Below are 15,713 nucleotides of genomic sequence, written 5' to 3' on the forward strand. Positions count from 1 at the left end.
GAGCCTGGCGGGTAACTATTTGTCATCACTATTTGATATCCCCGTGGCCTTGGAAGAACTGATTCAAATCCCTGCCTTCTCGCAGATGAGGACGCCGAGGAAGAGGCGGAGAGCGCGTTACCCACGCTGGCCCGGCAAGATAAGGGGAGCGCCGGGACTCCCGGGGCAACGCTCGGCCAGGGCACTGGTGGGATGAAGTTTGTGAGAATACACAGTTAACTGCGGTACTACCGCCGGTCACGCGTAAAGTGGAGACCCACGACCTTGCTTGGAGCGCTGGCCCAGCCGGGTACCCGCGGCGCAGCGGCAGAACTGGGAGGGGGGCGCGGCGGGTCGGGGAGCTGCGGCTGGTGGGCGGGGCCGATGGAACTCCGGGCAAGTAGCTGGTCGGCCGATGGAGGGCGGAGCCTCGCGGCGCGGTCCGGGGGGCGGGGCGGGCTTGGGTGCTTTCAGCCACGGCCTTGGTGCGGAGCGAGCGCGCGCGGACCGCACACCGGCCGCGGAGCCGCCATGGGCCCGCTGGGCCCCGGGCGCCGTGCAGCGCGAGCACTGGCCTGGAGTCAGGTGGGCGGAGCTGGACCGGGTTTGAGGGCCTGGCAGTGGGGCAGGGGCGGAGATGGGCCTCCGGAGATCCCGGAGAACCTGAGCCGGGGTTGCGCTGGGGTCCCGGACTCTCGAGACGTCAGGCAGAACTGGTCGTGCCATCCGGCGTCCGCTGCGCGCGGGGCCGGGGTTGCTCCGAGGAGCAAGGGGAGATCCTGTCTTCGCACACCTTCTTCCCGCTCTCTTGGTCGAACCTCCGGCCTCTGTCTTGGGGAGAGCAGAGAGAGATTGCCCTTCCCATCCAGGCCTGAGGGACTGGCCCTTCCGGCCTCGGGAGGGTACGGGAGGGAGGGCCGGGAACCCAGCCTTCAGTTCCGAGAGCGGACGGTCTTTTCGCGGCCATCAGATTTGTTTACACGTTTCCCCCATCGCTCGGCCCCACCTTCCACTCCCGGTGACGGGGCACAGAAGTGCCCGCCTCGGGAGGGGGGGCTTAGGAGGGGCTCAGGCGTTTGATCGATCTTTGGGTTCTCAGGGCCAGACGGGGCGCCTTCCCCAGTGAGGGGGCACAGTAATTCCGTGTTACTCACAAGGGGGAATGACAGTGGACCGTTGTTGTTTCTTAACCAATGAGTAACTACCCAAGTTGCCTTCCTGTCTACTCCCAGAGTGACCTTGTTCAGGTCGTTTCACCTCTCTGAATCTGTTTCTCCACTGGCAAAGTAGAGCTGTCTAAATTGCTTTAAAATGTAATTGTGAGGGGATCTGGGTGGCTAAGTCTGTTAAACTTCTGCCTTCTGCTCAGGTCATGATTCTAGGGTCCTGGGATCCTGCCCCGATTGGGCTCCCTGATCCTGGTTCTCACTTTCCTCCCCGCTGGTGCTGTCTCTTTCTCTCAAATAAATAAAGTCTTCAAAAATAAAAATAGAGGTAATTGTGAGGACTGTCTGAGTTCATATTTAGTGGGTGAATTCAGGTAAAGGGCTGGGTCAGATCCCAAAGTGCCTCTGCCTCATGTCTCCCCTCCCCACTGGTTTTTGTTTTGTGAGTGGCGGTTCCAATGGACTTGTTTGTTTTTCAGAACTGAAGCTACAAGATGGCTGACCAGGACCCTGGGGGCATTAGCCCCCTCCAGCAAATGGTGGCCTCGGGCACTGGGGCTGTGGTCACCTCCCTTTTCAGTAAGATCTGGGGAGGTGGGGAGGGGACAGCTGGGGACTGGGACAGGCCAGAGATTGGAGGCGACTTGGTCCTGGGGTAGGGGTCAAGGGTGGGGTCCTGAAAGGAGCCTTCAGACCTGCCCTCCTTCTCCAGTGACGCCCCTGGACGTGGTGAAAGTTCGCCTGCAGTCTCAGCGCCCCTCGATGGCCAGTGGTGAGTGCCTAGACCTGGAGCCCAGAAGGGGCCTGGGCAAAACCAAGATCTCCCAGAGATGGGGTCCCCGGGACAGGTCGGGGGGGGGGCCCTTCTGACTTAAGGGACTGTCTTGTGTTTTAGAGCTGATGCCTCCCTCCAGACTCTGGAGCCTCCCCTACGTGAAATGTGAGTTCCCCAAACCACAGGGAGCTTGTGAAAGTCCAGGGGATAGAGTGGTCCAGTCTCCCCAGGGGACCTGAGTGCCCACAGCCCTACCACGCACATCCAGGTCCTACCAGCGAGCCCTGTGTCCTGAACAAGAATGTCCACCTGGGGACCATGGCCTGTGCTGGCCTCCAAGGGATGGGACTCACCCCCATCCCTGCGGGGTCCCAGGGCAGTGTCCTCCTAATACCCTCTTCCCTTCCCCAGTGCCCTCCTCTCTCCGATCCACAGGGAAGTGCCTCCTGTACTGCAACGGGGTCTTGGAGCCCCTCTATCTGTGCCCGAACGGCGCCCGCTGTGCCACCTGGTTTCAGGACCCCACCCGCTTCACTGGCACCGTGGTGAGGAGCGGCTGGGCCCCCGCCTTGAATCTGGGTGCTCTGGAGGGATTCACATCGGTCGGGTGGGAGACCCAAGGAGGAGTGGGTGGTGAAAAGCAAGTAGCAGTAGCCGGGGCGGCTTGGGAAGGGCTCTCCGGTGGAGGTGGTACCTCTCTGCGGTTTGAAGGGTGAGCGGGAGTCCGTTGGGAGCTAAATGGGCGATTGCACGTGTGCTGGCCTGAGGGGCTCTTGCCTCCCAGCAGGACCCAGGGCTGCGGGCGGAGGTGAGGGCAGCAGGCTGGGGCCCAGTCCAGGTGGGCCCCATCACAGGGCTCATTCGCATTCCTCCTCCCTCCTTGTGGGCTGGTGTCTGTGTGGCCAGGACGCCTTTGTGAAGATCGTGAGACACGAGGGCACCAGGACCCTGTGGAGCGGCCTCCCAGCCACCTTGTGAGTCTCCCAGTCCCGCCCATTGCTTTTCCCTGCTCTCCTGCTCTGATCCTTTACTCTCCTGTCATGGTGGCTGGGGTGGGGGCGCCTGGGAGGTTGGGAGCCTTTGGGAGTCTCGGCTAACGTCTGTTCACGCTCCCAGGGTTATGACTGTGCCGGCCACTGCCATCTACTTCACCGTGTATGACCAACTCAAGACCTTCCTTTGTGGTCGAGCCCTGACTTCTGATCTCTACGCCCCCATGGTGGCTGGCGCACTAGCCCGCTGTGAGCACAGCCCGGGGCCCTTGATCTCTCTCTGACCCCCAGCTCTGCCGGAGCCCGGTGCGGGCTTCCAGCTCTAGTGTCTGGCAGCTTAGGGGTGGAGGGATCTCTTGGGCCCCTAGATCCCGGGAGAGGCGGTGTCTATTGGGCACTGTGAGCTGACCCCTCCCTACTATTCCCCCACAGTGGGCACCGTGACTGTGATCAGCCCCTTGGAGCTGGTGCGGACAAAGCTGCAGGCTCAGCACGTGTCCTACCGGGAGCTGGGATCCTGTGTCCGAGCTGCCATGGCCCAGGGTGGCTGGCGCTCACTGTGGCTAGGCTGGGGCCCCACTGCCCTTCGGGATGTGCCCTTTTCAGGTAGGAGTCGGGTGCGGGGGGTGGGGTAAGGGAGCCTCTGGATGACATACAGGTGGTCTACAGTGTGGTGACTTTGAAGTTGCTTTTCTGGACCTTGAATATCTCATCTGTGAAATGGGTTCAGCGGGTGGGGTAGTCACCGAGGTTTCCAGGAGAAAATTCTCACGGAGGATCTGTCACAGAAACTGGCCCGCCACAGACCTCATTCTCCAGAGGAAGGGCTTGTTGCATTGTGCGGGGGTGAAAAATGGGAGGTTTGAGGCCACCTTGCTGCCCTTCCTGACTCTAATGAGTGTTCCCCAACATCCCCAAGCCCTGTACTGGTTCAACTATGAGTTGGTGAAGAACTGGTTGAGTGGGCTCAGACCAAAAGACCAGCCGTCTGTGGGCATCAGCTTTGTGGCTGGCGGCATCTCAGGGACGGTGAGTTGATTGGGCCCAGACAAGGCCAGAGCGTGTGGCCTTGGGAGGCCCGAGAGTTGTGGGAGGTGCTCCAGGGAGACGGGCTCGGGTAGCTCCCTCTTGAGGAGCAAGCTCACCCTGCCTAGTGAAGCCCTAGCTAAGGCTGGCAGAGCTCGGCTGGACACGAGGGAGGGGGTCCTGGGACCGGAGACCAGCCCTCTCCCCACCCCACCAGGTGGCGGCCATCCTGACTCTACCCTTTGACGTGGTGAAGACTCAGCGCCAGGTCGCGCTGGGAGCAGTGGAGGCTGTGAGAGGTGAAGGTTCTGGCTGGTGCGGGGCCGTGTGGGTGGGGACCCAGCCGGGGTCCTGACCTGGCTGTGCCTCATGTTTGCAGTGACGCCCCCACGTGCCGACTCCACGTGGCTGTTGCTGCGGAGGATCCGGGCTGAGTCGGGCACTAGGGGCCTCTTTGCAGGTGAGTGTGTGTGTGTATGTGTCCAAGCTCAGGAAGGATTGGGGCCCCCTGGGGTCCTGACCTCTGACCCTAACCCCCACTCCCATTGCAGGCTTTCTCCCAAGGATCATCAAGGCTGCTCCCTCCTGTGCCATCATGATCAGCACCTACGAGTTTGGCAAAGGCTTCTTCCAGAGACTCAACAGAGAACAGCCTCTGGGCTCTTAGAAGGAGCCAGGGGACAAGGACCCCATCTCTTCCGTGACTGGGGTTGCCGAAGGAGACTGAGCCAAGTGCCTTGTCCTCAGCACTGAGGGGAGGGGCCTCATTTCCCATCCCCCTCAACTACAAGTCCTAGGGGTAGGGGCTTGCCCCACGAGGCCTGCCCACGCCCCTTCCCAAAAACAGCTTTATTCCTGCTGTTTCTCGTTCCCAAGCCCCAAGGATAATCACTTTTCCACCACCACCACCCCTACCCCAAGTTTAAGACCAAATCTGCTATCTGTCCCCTCCCTTGCCACCGTTTCCCTGTGTGTTTGCTGTAGCTGGGTCTGCTCCTGGGAGCCACCAAACCCTGGGCCTGGTGTAGTCTGCCCCTGTCCTTGTGAATTCCTTGAATCTAAAGACGATGAACCTCTCACTAGCGCCTGTGACTGCGGGGTGGGGAGGGGTGGGGAGAAGGACTTGGTGAGTGGCTTGCACAGAGGAGGCCTGGAAGGGACCTGGGGGTTGGCTCTGAAGGCCCAGGTGTCCATAGAGAGGACACCCTGCCAACTTAGAGCTGGGTCAGGGTGAGGACCCAGAGTTGAGGGGGTGACGGGTAGTGTTAGAACCACGCGGGAGGGTGGCAAGACCTCTCCCCGCGGATACCCTCCAAGTGACAACAGAGGGCGGATGCTTCACTAGGGGTGAAACTTGGGGCCAAAGCTGAATCCCTCAGGATGAGGAAAGTCTCAGAGAAAGGATCCTGCCAGGGCTGGCCGCCTCTGTCCCGCCCTCGGGCTGTTCAGTGTCTTCCCTGCTGGGGGCTAATCAAGTTACTAAGAGCTTCAGGTTGAATGGGGCACCGACACACATCGTGGTCTTTCCCTGGACAGGACAAAAGTACCCCAACTTCCTCAATCGTTCTGACCGGTTTGCTCCCGTGGGGTGCACTCCCGTGGTGTCTGGTCTACCATCACCCCGGTTACGGACCCAGCACGGGCTCTACTGAATTGTGCCACCTTAGGACAGCTCCCAGTCCCGGCCCCCCACAGACAAAGTTGCCCTCAGTCTTCTGGTTTTTATTTGCCGGATCCCCTCAGAGCCCCTGCCCTGGGGCCGAGGATGGAGTGACTCTGGGGCATACACAGGGTCGGACTGGAGAGGCAGGGGGGTGGGGTGCTGAGGCTGGGCCATCAGCTCCTGAGGAGGGCGGTGGGGATGAGCGAAGAAGAGTCCGGTAGGAAGCCAGTCAGGTGCCAGGGTCCCCAGAAGAATGGTACAAGGTTTCCCCGTGCACCCCGTAGCCTGTGGTGCCCCTGCGTCCCGGCCCAGGCAGCTTCCCTTTGCAGCTCCTGCTCCCTTAGGCAGAAAGTTAAAACAGGCAAGAAGCAAAGGGTGCCTTTGGCAAGAGACCCATGGCTGGGTGGCCAAAGTTCTCTGGAAGAGTGGCCTGGATTGGGGGACTCTGTGCCTGTACCCCTGGCAGGGGGGCCAGCACTGCCCACGCCGCTCCTCAGCTGGGGCTCAGTGCCGGGCTGCCCTCTGGACTGTCGCTCACCAGGCACTCGTTGGATTTGAAGCTCGCCAGGGACTTGCAGCTGGGGATGGAGGCCAGGGAGCCGCAGAGGCCCAGCATGGAGGGCGTGGGGTCCTTCCCTGAGGAGAGAGGGCGGGTGAGGCCGAGCCAACCGGTCTGCCTGTGTGTGAGCTGGGGAAGGGGGGTGCAGGCGAAGGTGAGGGAAGGGTAGCCCTCAGGTCAGCACCCCTCCAACTCCCCCTGGAGATTTTCCTCATTTCTGGAGCATTTGGTATTTTCAAGTAAACCGGGGTAAGCAGCTGGCCATGCCATGCCCAGTGCCGGGACACTGTATTGTAATCGTCAGTTTATGTCTCTGTCTCCCCCTGAGGTTCATCCTCTCTGTCTGTTTATTAAACACGCGGTGAGCACTTGTTCCGTTCCAAGCACTGGGGATACAGAGAACGGACGAGACACGGTCCCTGCCCTCACGGAGCTCACAGTCTGGTGGGGGAGACAGACACACAGACAATCACAAACACAGTGTGGCGGGGTTCCACGTCCACAGCCTGCCTTGTCTCAAAGAAGATCTAAAGTCATCCAGAACAGTGTGGTGTTGGGAAAGAAAAGGCAGGAGTCCAGGCCCCAGGAAAACTAGGGTAGGGAACCAAGGTGAAGCCAGGGGAGGGCAACACAAAATGCATGCGTTGAAGTCCCGGACATTCGCTTGAAGGGAGCCACTAATTTGGCTCTGAGCTTCCTGGCAGCCAAAGAAAAGGGGGAAACAAGGGTCAGGCAAGCGGTTCACAGAGCACATGAGATAAGAACAAATTAGTTAGGCAAATAATTCCCCAAGAACCTGTGAGCCACGGAGCCCCCAACAATGCTACACTGGGGATTAACCAGCAGCCCCGTGTTACTGATGAGCAGGGCTTGGCAAGGTGAAGTGCTGGACCAGGGACCGAGCTCGAACAACTGGAAGAGGTGCTGCCTGGGGTTTGCAGCAGGGTCTGCCCGACACCCCAAAGCAAGCTCTTAAATGCGATGCTAAGCTCCCTGGAAGGGCTCAGTGAAGGAGGGACTCAGCCAGGGTCACCGCAGGCCCCATGGCCTGGCCTCAGCCCTTCTTGAAATAATTTTGGGTGCTGGATTGGGGGGCTCACCGATGGGACCCCAGGGCTCCTCGTCCCGTTTGCCCTCTCCCAGGCGCTGGGAGTCCGAGCTCAGGCTGGCTTCAGCTGACAGTGGCTCCGTGCTCATGAAACTGTGTCTGGAGCAGAGCAGAGGGCTGATGTGCAGGCAGAGGCCTGCAGCCCGCCCCCCAGCCCCCCTACCAGCCCCACTTCCCCAGTAAGGACCTGCACTGAGGCCCAAGCTGAGCCCCGCTGAGGCTTACCTCCGGTACAACTTGGGGTTGTTGCTGCCCTCTGCCCCACTGAGCGTTCCCAGGGATGGCCATTGGTTGACCAGGGGCGTGGTGAGGTCTTTGGAACCCTGGGCCAGGGGAACGTGGTCACCGGGGATCAGACCTGTCCTGGGATGGGGAAGAGGGGTCAGGCCTGACTAGGAGAGGGCACAGAAGTGGGGAAAGAGGGGCTGAAGGGGTGCTGAAGAGGGAAAGCCAGTATGTCCACAGTTTCTGAGTAACAAATGAGGTCTTTCTGAGTAACGTTCTGTAGCCATGCTAGCTGATGGAGGAAGTGGGGAGCCGGTTTTTTGGGGGTCGGGTCGCTGGATCTTATTTTGAGGGCAATTTAGTTCACCGGGGAGGGGGTCTTGGGGTGGAGGAGAGGGTTTGATCAAATCAGGGATTTGATGCTGGCGGTGGGTGGCGCTGGCTGCTGTTATCAAGAAAGCGGGGGCGAGGTGGTCGGGGTGGCCGGGACGCGGCGAGGGTGGGGAGCGGGCGGGGAGGACAGGGGTTGGGCGGCGGCGGCGCTCACAGCTGCTCCTGCAGCTCCAGGATCACGCCTTCCAGCTCCCGCTTCTCGCGCTGGTTCTGCGCCGCCGCCTCCTCCAGCTGCAGCTGCAGCCGCCGGTTCTCCGCCTCCAGGTCCTTCAGTTGCGACTCGCGCAGGCGCACCAGCTCCTCCAGGTAACCCTGCGGGATGCGGGTTCAGCGCCGGCGGCTGGACGCGGGTGTCCCCGCGGACGCCGCCCGCCCCTGCTTCCCCGGCGCGCGGCACGCACCTTCTGCGCGTAGACGATGCGGAACTTCTGTTCCATCTTGTGCCATTTGCTGTACCAGCTGTCCTCGTCGGTGACGAGCGGCAGGTACGGGTGCTCGGGCGAGTTGTCCTCGCTCGTACTGCTCTCGGCGCTGTGCCGCTCCTCCTCGTCCGTCAGGTAGTCGTAGCTTGGGCGGAAGGCGCAGTGGGCACGGCCCGCCCTGCCTGCCCCTGCCCGCCCTCCCCCAGCCCCGCACCCACGCGCGGCTCACCTCTGGGTGAACTTTAGGTAGGGTGTGTAATCGATCACCACGGGGGTCTTCCCGTCCAGCACTTCGCCCTTGAGACAGAAGCTGGGGGCGGGAGAACCACAGGGTGGGGGGCGGGCTTGACGGGATGGGAGTGTGGACATCCTCGGTTCAACTCCCTCCGCCCCCGCCCCCGAGACCCCACCTGAAGTCTATGGCGCTCAGTCCGATCAGCATCCCGGTGAGGACGGTGGCTTCCTCCCGCAGCATGATGGCTCCAGAGTCATAGAAACGTCTGCGGGGTAGAGGGTTGGGGGTTGGGGGGAGGCTGGGTACCGAGGGACTGACGGTGCCGCAGCCTCATCCGCCCAGGGAGGCCCCAGCCCTCAGGACTTCTGTTGGCTCACTACAAACCTTTCCTAGAGGAAGGAGGTATGTCTTCTCCTGCTCACCCTTCAGTGTGGATCTTGGCTCTCCCTCAGAGTGGCGCCCACTGTGTCTCCTGTGTACTAGAACGTGTGTTCCCCGAGAATACTCTCCTCGATCCTTTGAACTACCCCCTTACCCACCAATTATGGGACCATTCAGATCCATATAGTCAGGAAACAAGTTCTCATCGTTAGTGCTTGACATACAGAAGGTGCTCAAAAACATGTTGATGTGAACTCTGAAATGTGAGGTCAGACTAGAGATAGAACGGAATAAAACCATCAGGTTGTATGTGACCGCTGGGTTGCGGGGCGGGCCGGGGAGACACATACTGCCGACTGTACTCTGTCGGCACCCATCTTGCCTGTGACCCCTGCCCCTGAGACCCAATCTCTCTGCAAACCCACAGTGCAGGGACTCGGGCTCTGCACACCAGGACTTTAGTCCACGGGTGGCAAGTACAGACTGCTGCCACTGTTTGGGAAGTAGGCAGGGCTCTGTGTCACAGGTCATGGAACGAGGCCAACAGATAAAATGATGCATAGTGGGCGCCTGGGTGGCTCAGTGGGTTAAGCCGCTGCCTTCGGCTCAGGTCATGATCTCAGGGTCCTGGGATCGAGTCCCGCATTGGGCTCTCTGCTCAGCAGGGAGCCTGCTTCCTCCTCTCTCTCTCTGCCTGCCTCTCTGCCTATTTGTGATCTCTGTCAAATAAATTTTAAAAAATATATATTTAAAATGATGCATAGTGGAGGCTTGTTCAGAGGCATGCCGAGGTTAGAGCTGTGCATGAGATCAGTACTGTGGAGTGTTAGAGAAGAATGAATGTGACTTGGAAGAAATGGTGGTGATGCTAAAGGCTGTCTGGGACTGCAAGCTCCTCAGCCAGAGGATAGTCTGGGAGAGGGAGGCTAGCAGGGCATGCTGGGAGTTGTAGTTCAGGGACTGAAGTTTGCTCCAGAAACTTAAGGATCAAGTATGTTTAGGCCGTGAGCTCGCACACTGGGACCTGTGGTCTGAGCTGATGGAGAGGGTCTGACCTGGTGGTCCGGGTGTCCCGCAGAGCTGTGGTGATATATTCTGACATTCGTTTCTCCATCAGTGCTACCCGGATCCACGCCCGGCCCTGGAAAGCACATTCAACTTTACTTGTTGCCCTGAAGGGACCCAGGAGTGCGCCATTGGGTCTAGATCTCCTGTGGCTCTTCCACCCAGTGACTGTAGGCAGAGTTGAGGAACAAGGAGCAGGCAGTTCCCACCTGTATCCCCTGCAAGCAACAGCTGGCCCGGCCCCGCCCATCAAGGCCCCTCACCTTGGCTCGGGCTGTGCTGATGTTCTCCATGTTCTCGATGCTGCTTACGCAATTGTTGGGCACTTTGCTGCAGGCCAGCCGGATATAGTCCCAGAAGCCCCGTTGCCCGTCTGAGCTGAACCAGCTCACCGGACCTGCTGGGGCACAGGCTGAGCCAGGGCAGGGAGGGGGCTCAGCAAAACCAGGGAGTTTGTAGAGGGTTCGTGTAATGGGGTACACACATGCTAAGTATTAACAGCCCCACCTGCACAAAGCTCCTATCCCAAACACATGCGCCCACATACCTGTACACAGAAGGCACGCTAGCATGTACCAACATGCCCACTGATGGGGCTTGTGTGCACCCACCTATGTGGCCAGAAGACCCCCTCCCCTCTTCCCAGCAGTGTGCATGGCTCAGCCAGAACTGGGGCCAGGATGGGAAAACCACAGGAAAGATCAGAGTGGGTGGCTGGAAGCTAAAGCCTGAGAGATGGGAGGGCTGGACAACGGGAGACAGGGAGCTGGGCCCACCTTTGAAGCGGTGGCTGAGGATCTGCTCTAAGATGGCTGCAAAATTCACAAACTCCTCGGATGAGTCATCGATGGGCTCCGCTGTGTATTTCTCCAGCAGCGTTTTCACAGAGAACCTGGCAGGAGGTCGGGAAAGGGGACAGCGGCGTGTCCAGTGAGAAGACAGACTAATGGATTTTTAGAGGAGGGGTGTTAGGCGGAGAGAGGGAGAGAAGGGCAGAGGAGAGGTCATGAAGAGGGAGGTCATGTGGGGAGGCACAGGGAAGGGAGGCGAGAGGCAGGGGAGGTACACAGTGACCACAGAGGTGCTATGACATGGGAGTGATAGAGTGGCAGGCGGGAGACTGATGGACAAACAGGTGACAGGAGAGCTGACAGCCAGAGAAAGGAAGCTTCAGGAATAAGGTACAAGAGAGGAAAGAATAGTAGGTAGGCAGAGGAGGCCCTTGGAGTCAGGGGACTGTCCCAGAGCCCCTTCTTTCCTGCCCTTGCTTTGGGGTTGTGTTTTTGATGGGTGTGTGTTGGGGGTCAGCTAGGAGTTAGAAAGTGGGCTTGTACCCCTGCCCGGAGCTATTTTCTGCTATTGCTGGAACAAATTTCCGTCCCTCCCTGCGGAGGGGGGGGTCACTTGGGCCAGGGCATGTGAGTTGAAGCTGAGCACATGGAGCGTGGGCCTGCAGGGGTGGCCAGGTGGGCTCTTAGCACACGGATGCCCCCCTTCCCCCTTCTCCTTCCCAGCTTGGTCGCCCACACACCAGCTGCCCAGAACCAGGCAGTGCAGAGCTGGGCTGGGGCGGGGTGTGTGTGTGTGTGTGCATGTGTGTGTGCAGGGTGTAGGTCTGACACACACACTGGGTGGGAGGGGGCATTGGCAGCAAATCTCTGGGAGGGGTTATAGGGGCCCAGACACCTGGCTTCTCAGAGAGGAGGGGAACAAAGGAAGGCAATGGAGACCAGCACCCCTTATCCCTCTCTGCAGTCCTGCTTGGAGCCTCAGCTACCTCTGCAGTCCCTCCCTCTGCGATCTCCACCTGCCATCCCTGCAGTGGGTGGGGCTGGAATGAGGACGAGGCTCCCAACCTCCCATTATTGCCCTATTGTGGGCGGCAGAGCTGAAGTGGGGTACCCAGGGATACGGGGGCTACTTGGAACTGCCCTTTCCCCCGGAAACTTATCAAGCCCTATGACGTGCCAAGCACAGCATGTACTCCTCACCCAGCCTTACAACAGCTCTGGGGTAGGTCCTCTTAGCTTCCTCCCCATGTTACAGATAAGGTGACTGAGGGTTCAAGAGGTTGACTGATCTGCTCAGAGTCACAGGGCTTGTGAGGAGTCAAGTATGGATGTCTGACCCCAAAGCCCTTGCTCCTTCTGCTACATCCTGGGGCCTCCTGCTGGCTGTCACAATCACCGAGGTCTGGGAGAAGCCCCTGCCTCCTCTGCCTTCCACTCTGCAGGCTCCAGCCCTTAGCACTGGCCTCTAAGGCTCTCAGGCCAATGGCAGACTTGAGGCAGTGGACCTCCCTCCCTTCTCTTTGGGCTTAGAGCTGGTCCGGCCTGAAATCAGAGCCAGATCAAGTGTGGGGTTGTAGTAGGGGGGAGGCAGACTGCTGGGTTCAGATCCTGTTCCCTTGTGATACCCTTGCGGCCTTGGACAAGTCATTTAACCTCTCCGAGACCCAAACGGGAATAATAGTACCTGCCCCAGACCCCAGGAAGGACTGGGAGAAGGAGCGTGTGTATAGCCCATTGGGCAGGGGTGTCGAGGAGCAGGGCCATTCATGGGAAGGTTGGCCCAGCCAGAAGGAGGCTGTGTTTGGGACATTAGCTGGGCCTCATTGTGTAGCACACACCACCCCCCTATCATGGTATTTCCTGGTCATCTGGGTCAGCCCTCAGTGGGGGCCTGGGGCTGGTTTCAGCACGGCAGCCATCTGCCATCCCTCATCAGGGGTGCTGTAGAACTGGCCATCGCCCCCGGGAGCCCCATGGTGTGTTCCCTGTTAGGAGGTGCAGCGGCTGCTGCAGGTTACCATGGAGACAGGGAGGCCAGGGCCCAGGGGAGCCCTTGGCCTGCTAAAGGGAAATGTTCTGGGAGCTGGAGGCGAACCACATGATGGTGATGAGGTGGCAGAGGCCCAAGGGGTTTCTGAGCCTTTACCATGCCCCCAATCACCTCCTAAACTATCCCTCCCACGGCAGCTCTAAGCCCACTTCCAATCCACCAGAACCTCTGGTGCTCTTAGGTATGCCAAAGGGAGATCCCCACTTCCCCAACACTGGGGAAGGCAGGCAAGAGAAAGAAGAATCTTCTTCTCAGGGACAGAAAGGACATCATCGGGGCCGGGCTATTTCCATATGCCAGGCACTGGGCTAGGCTCCTACCGGAATTGTGCCGTTACTATTCCAGCATGGCTGTTACTTCTACTGTGGGGAAGATGAGGCACCCAAGGCCCAGAGTGGTTAGGAAACTTCCCCATGGTTGCACAGCTAATAATGGATGAAGTAAGAGCTTGACCTTAGGATCCTCTGGCCCCAAAGGCAGAAAGCTTTGTTTTATGCCACACTGGCAGGGTTTGAGAGGTGAGGATGGAAGCGTTGGCCTCTACTTTGGTCTGGGTGGGCCATTGCTGCACTCATTCCTTCTATTAATTCCAGGCGTTTTTATAGAGGTCTGATGTGCATAGCACTGTTCTAGGGACTAGGATATAATGGTGTGAGATAGAGGCAGGATGGCTGGGCGTGTGCTCAGGAACCTGGGAAGGAGCTATGGGAGGCAGGAGCCAGGGCATCAGGTGAGCGCTGATTCCTGGGGGAAGCAGCAGGGCCCAGGCCTGTGTGTAGGCAGGTGGGGTGGCAAAGCAGGACAGCTGAGCCCTGCACTTGGAGCACCCTGCCCTCAGAGGTGGCATGTCAGGGGGTGGAAGGCAGCTGGTAGGGGGATGGGGGTGGGGGGAGTGGTCCTAGAGGGAGAGAGGAGGGCAGGTGAAGCTGAGGGACAGGGGCTGAGCAGCTGGCCACTGGTGGCTAAGGGCAGGGCAGTGAGGGTGAGTCACTGCAGGGCTGAGGTGTGAAGGTTCACTTCTGGGCCCCCAAAAAAGCAGATGAATCTTTCCCAACACTGCGACAGCCCCACCCTCAGGGACCAATGGCCTTGCCCTCCCAGTCTCCTCCCTTGAACCCAGGAGACTCAGGCTTCTGCAGTCAGACCCTCAGTCCTTCCCATAGCAGGCCCAATGCTCCTCACTCACTCCCTGGATTCGGGGGCTTTGCCCACATCCCCAGTTGACCCTGCCACAGGCTGCAGCTGCCCAGAGATGGAGGAGGGCACTGATCTCTGCTCCCGGATTGGAGCATGGGAAAATCTCTCAGGAAGCCCCACCCCAGAGAGGCCAGTCTGACACGGATGGGAGTCAGGGTACGCTTGGAGGGCGAGGGCGCTCACGCTGCTACTCCTCAGTGCTTCCCTGCCCACCCGGCCCCCGCCCCCAACTAGGGAACCAGCCATCCCACCCCTCCCCCTCACACACAATGTCACTTCCTGGTTTTCACAGGAAGCTGCAGTGCCAATTAAACCCCCTCACCCCCCAGGCCGCGGGCTGGGCATAGGCCTTGACTTGGCCTAGAAGGGTAGGGACCAGACCTCCAAAGCCCCTCCTGGTCTGGGCCTGAGGGGCAGTGGACGCGCTTATCTTAACTCTGTGCTTCCTCCCTTTTATCCGCGGCTGCCGTGTGGACGCCCGCCGGCAGGCTCAGTCCCTATCTCCGCAGCCCGCCCCGACGCCTCTCCCTGACCACCCCCCGCCAGCGGCGCCCACCTGCACACGGTGATCAGGTTCCTACGTTCCACGGCCACATTGCGGGAAGACGCTTTCTTGGAGGACAGCCCCAGAGCCATGGTGGTCTGGACAAAGCTCGCTTCCATCCAGATGTGCGGCCACTGCTGCCGCCACCAGCTGCCCCCCCCACCCCGCCTGGCGCCCCGGCCCCCTCCCCCGCCGGATCACAGCTGGGCCCTCTGCCCGCCGGGGCCCCTCGATCCCTGCACGGCCATCCCCCTGCCGCTGCTCCAGCTGCCCGGCCCCCTGGCACCCTCCCCCGGCGGCGATTCCAGAGCAAAACAAGGCCGGGGAGGGAGCTCTCCGAGGTGCTGAGCCGGGGCCCGTCACCCCCTCCCTTAACTGCCCGCCCCCCTCAGCCGGTGACGTCAGGGCCCTCGGGCCCCGCCCCTGGCAGGTCGGGCACCAATCCGCAGAGGATGCAGAATTTGGGGGTGGGGGCTGGGGCCCGAGGGAGGGCGGAAGGGGTCCCCGGAAGAGGCAGTGATTGGAAGAAGAAAGAGGGGGCATCTGGCCTGTTCTCCACTCCCACACTTAGGGCGGGGGACCCCTCGCCTCACGTCTCTGAGTTCCGACGACGAAACTCTCTTGTTTCTGACCTGTGATCCGTGGTGTCTCAGATTTCCTCCTGCGGCCGGAGAAAGGAGGTCCTCACCTTCATCCCAGCCCTGCCTCTCCAACTGTTCTGTATGTGTATCTCAGCGAGGCCGGGGCCAGGTCTATGTCCAGAGAGCGCAGGTAGCCCCTGTGCGCTAACCTAGGAGGCCAAGGGGTAGTCGGAGAGACTGCATATCTGGTGTTTGACTTGTCAGCACCAACGGATGGATTCAACTGCTCCTGGGGTGGGGGATGGGAATCCAGAACAAGCTGTAGGAGCCCAGGGCCTGGAACCACTCAGGACAAGGAGACCAGACTGGCAGCTACGGGCCTGGGTGCTGTGGCGGTTCCCAGCAGTAGGGCTCATACCCATAGTGGTGCCAAGGCACTGCTTTCTCTCAGAGTCCTACCCCCTCACATCACCCCAGGGCAGCTGGCTTGAGGTGTAACCCCATGGCTGCCAGCATTGCTGCATTGAATCTCTGCAAGGCTAGGAGGGCCCCCAAAGCTGA

At 60.1% G+C, this 15,713-nt stretch overlaps 2 protein-coding genes across 9 annotated transcripts; one reads left to right on the forward strand and one right to left on the reverse strand.

The window, feature by feature from the left end:
* On the forward strand, positions 1-5,017 carry SLC25A39 (solute carrier family 25 member 39). 4 transcript variants are annotated; one of them, XM_044247778.1, is made up of 12 exons: positions 1-144; positions 1,625-1,724; positions 1,858-1,917; positions 2,041-2,085; positions 2,332-2,465; positions 2,827-2,894; positions 3,037-3,161; positions 3,345-3,518; positions 3,832-3,941; positions 4,156-4,237; positions 4,318-4,398; positions 4,490-5,017. In XM_044247778.1, exons 2-12 carry the CDS (start codon positions 1,640-1,642, stop codon positions 4,603-4,605), a joined length of 1,080 nt encoding a protein of 359 aa, XP_044103713.1. In that variant the 5' UTR covers positions 1-144; positions 1,625-1,639; the 3' UTR covers positions 4,606-5,017. The 4 variants fall into 4 exon arrangements, with proteins under 4 accessions (XP_044103713.1, XP_044103714.1, XP_044103712.1 ...); XM_044247779.1 differs by lacking the exon at positions 1-144 and adding an exon at positions 267-289; XM_044247777.1 differs by lacking the exon at positions 1-144 and adding an exon at positions 461-564.
* Positions 5,018-5,645: 628 nt separating this feature from the next.
* On the reverse strand, positions 5,646-14,746 carry RUNDC3A (RUN domain containing 3A). 5 transcript variants are annotated; one of them, XM_044247785.1, is made up of 11 exons: positions 14,584-14,746; positions 10,766-10,881; positions 10,253-10,401; positions 9,980-10,065; positions 8,719-8,808; positions 8,538-8,618; positions 8,288-8,453; positions 8,041-8,198; positions 7,494-7,631; positions 7,261-7,367; positions 5,646-6,237 (listed from the first exon to the last, which is right to left on the reverse strand). In XM_044247785.1, exons 1-11 carry the CDS (start codon positions 14,688-14,690, stop codon positions 6,095-6,097), a joined length of 1,341 nt encoding a protein of 446 aa, XP_044103720.1. In that variant the 5' UTR covers positions 14,691-14,746; the 3' UTR covers positions 5,646-6,094. The 5 variants fall into 5 exon arrangements, with proteins under 5 accessions (XP_044103720.1, XP_044103717.1, XP_044103716.1 ...); XM_044247782.1 differs by having other exon boundaries at positions 10,253-10,386; positions 14,584-14,733; XM_044247781.1 differs by having other exon boundaries at positions 10,253-10,389; positions 14,584-14,733.
* Between the last annotated feature and the right edge of the window lie 967 nt (positions 14,747-15,713).

This window comes from Neovison vison, chromosome 5 (assembly GCF_020171115.1).
Source record: "Neovison vison isolate M4711 chromosome 5, ASM_NN_V1, whole genome shotgun sequence".
Classification (NCBI taxonomy): Eukaryota; Metazoa; Chordata; class Mammalia; order Carnivora; family Mustelidae; genus Neogale; species Neogale vison.

Coding starts and splice junctions, on each gene's coding strand:
- SLC25A39 (XM_044247778.1), top strand. CDS start 1,640: ATGGCTGACCAGGACCCTGGGGGCATTAGCCCCCTCCAGCAAATGGTG. Junction 1,725..1,857: donor TGTGGTCACCTCCCTTTTCA/GTAAGATCTGGG, acceptor CTCCTTCTCCAG/TGACGCCCCTGGACGTGGTG. Junction 3,162..3,344: donor GGCTGGCGCACTAGCCCGCT/GTGAGCACAGCC, acceptor ATTCCCCCACAG/TGGGCACCGTGACTGTGATC.
- RUNDC3A (XM_044247785.1), bottom strand. CDS start 14,690: ATGGAAGCGAGCTTTGTCCAGACCACCATGGCTCTGGGGCTGTCCTCC. Junction 10,066..10,252: donor TCAGCACAGCCCGAGCCAAG/GTGAGGGGCCTT, acceptor TGTGCTTTCCAG/GGCCGGGCGTGGATCCGGGT. Junction 6,238..7,260: donor GGAGCCCTGGGGTCCCATCG/GTGAGCCCCCCA, acceptor CTCTCTCCTCAG/GGAAGGACCCCACGCCCTCC.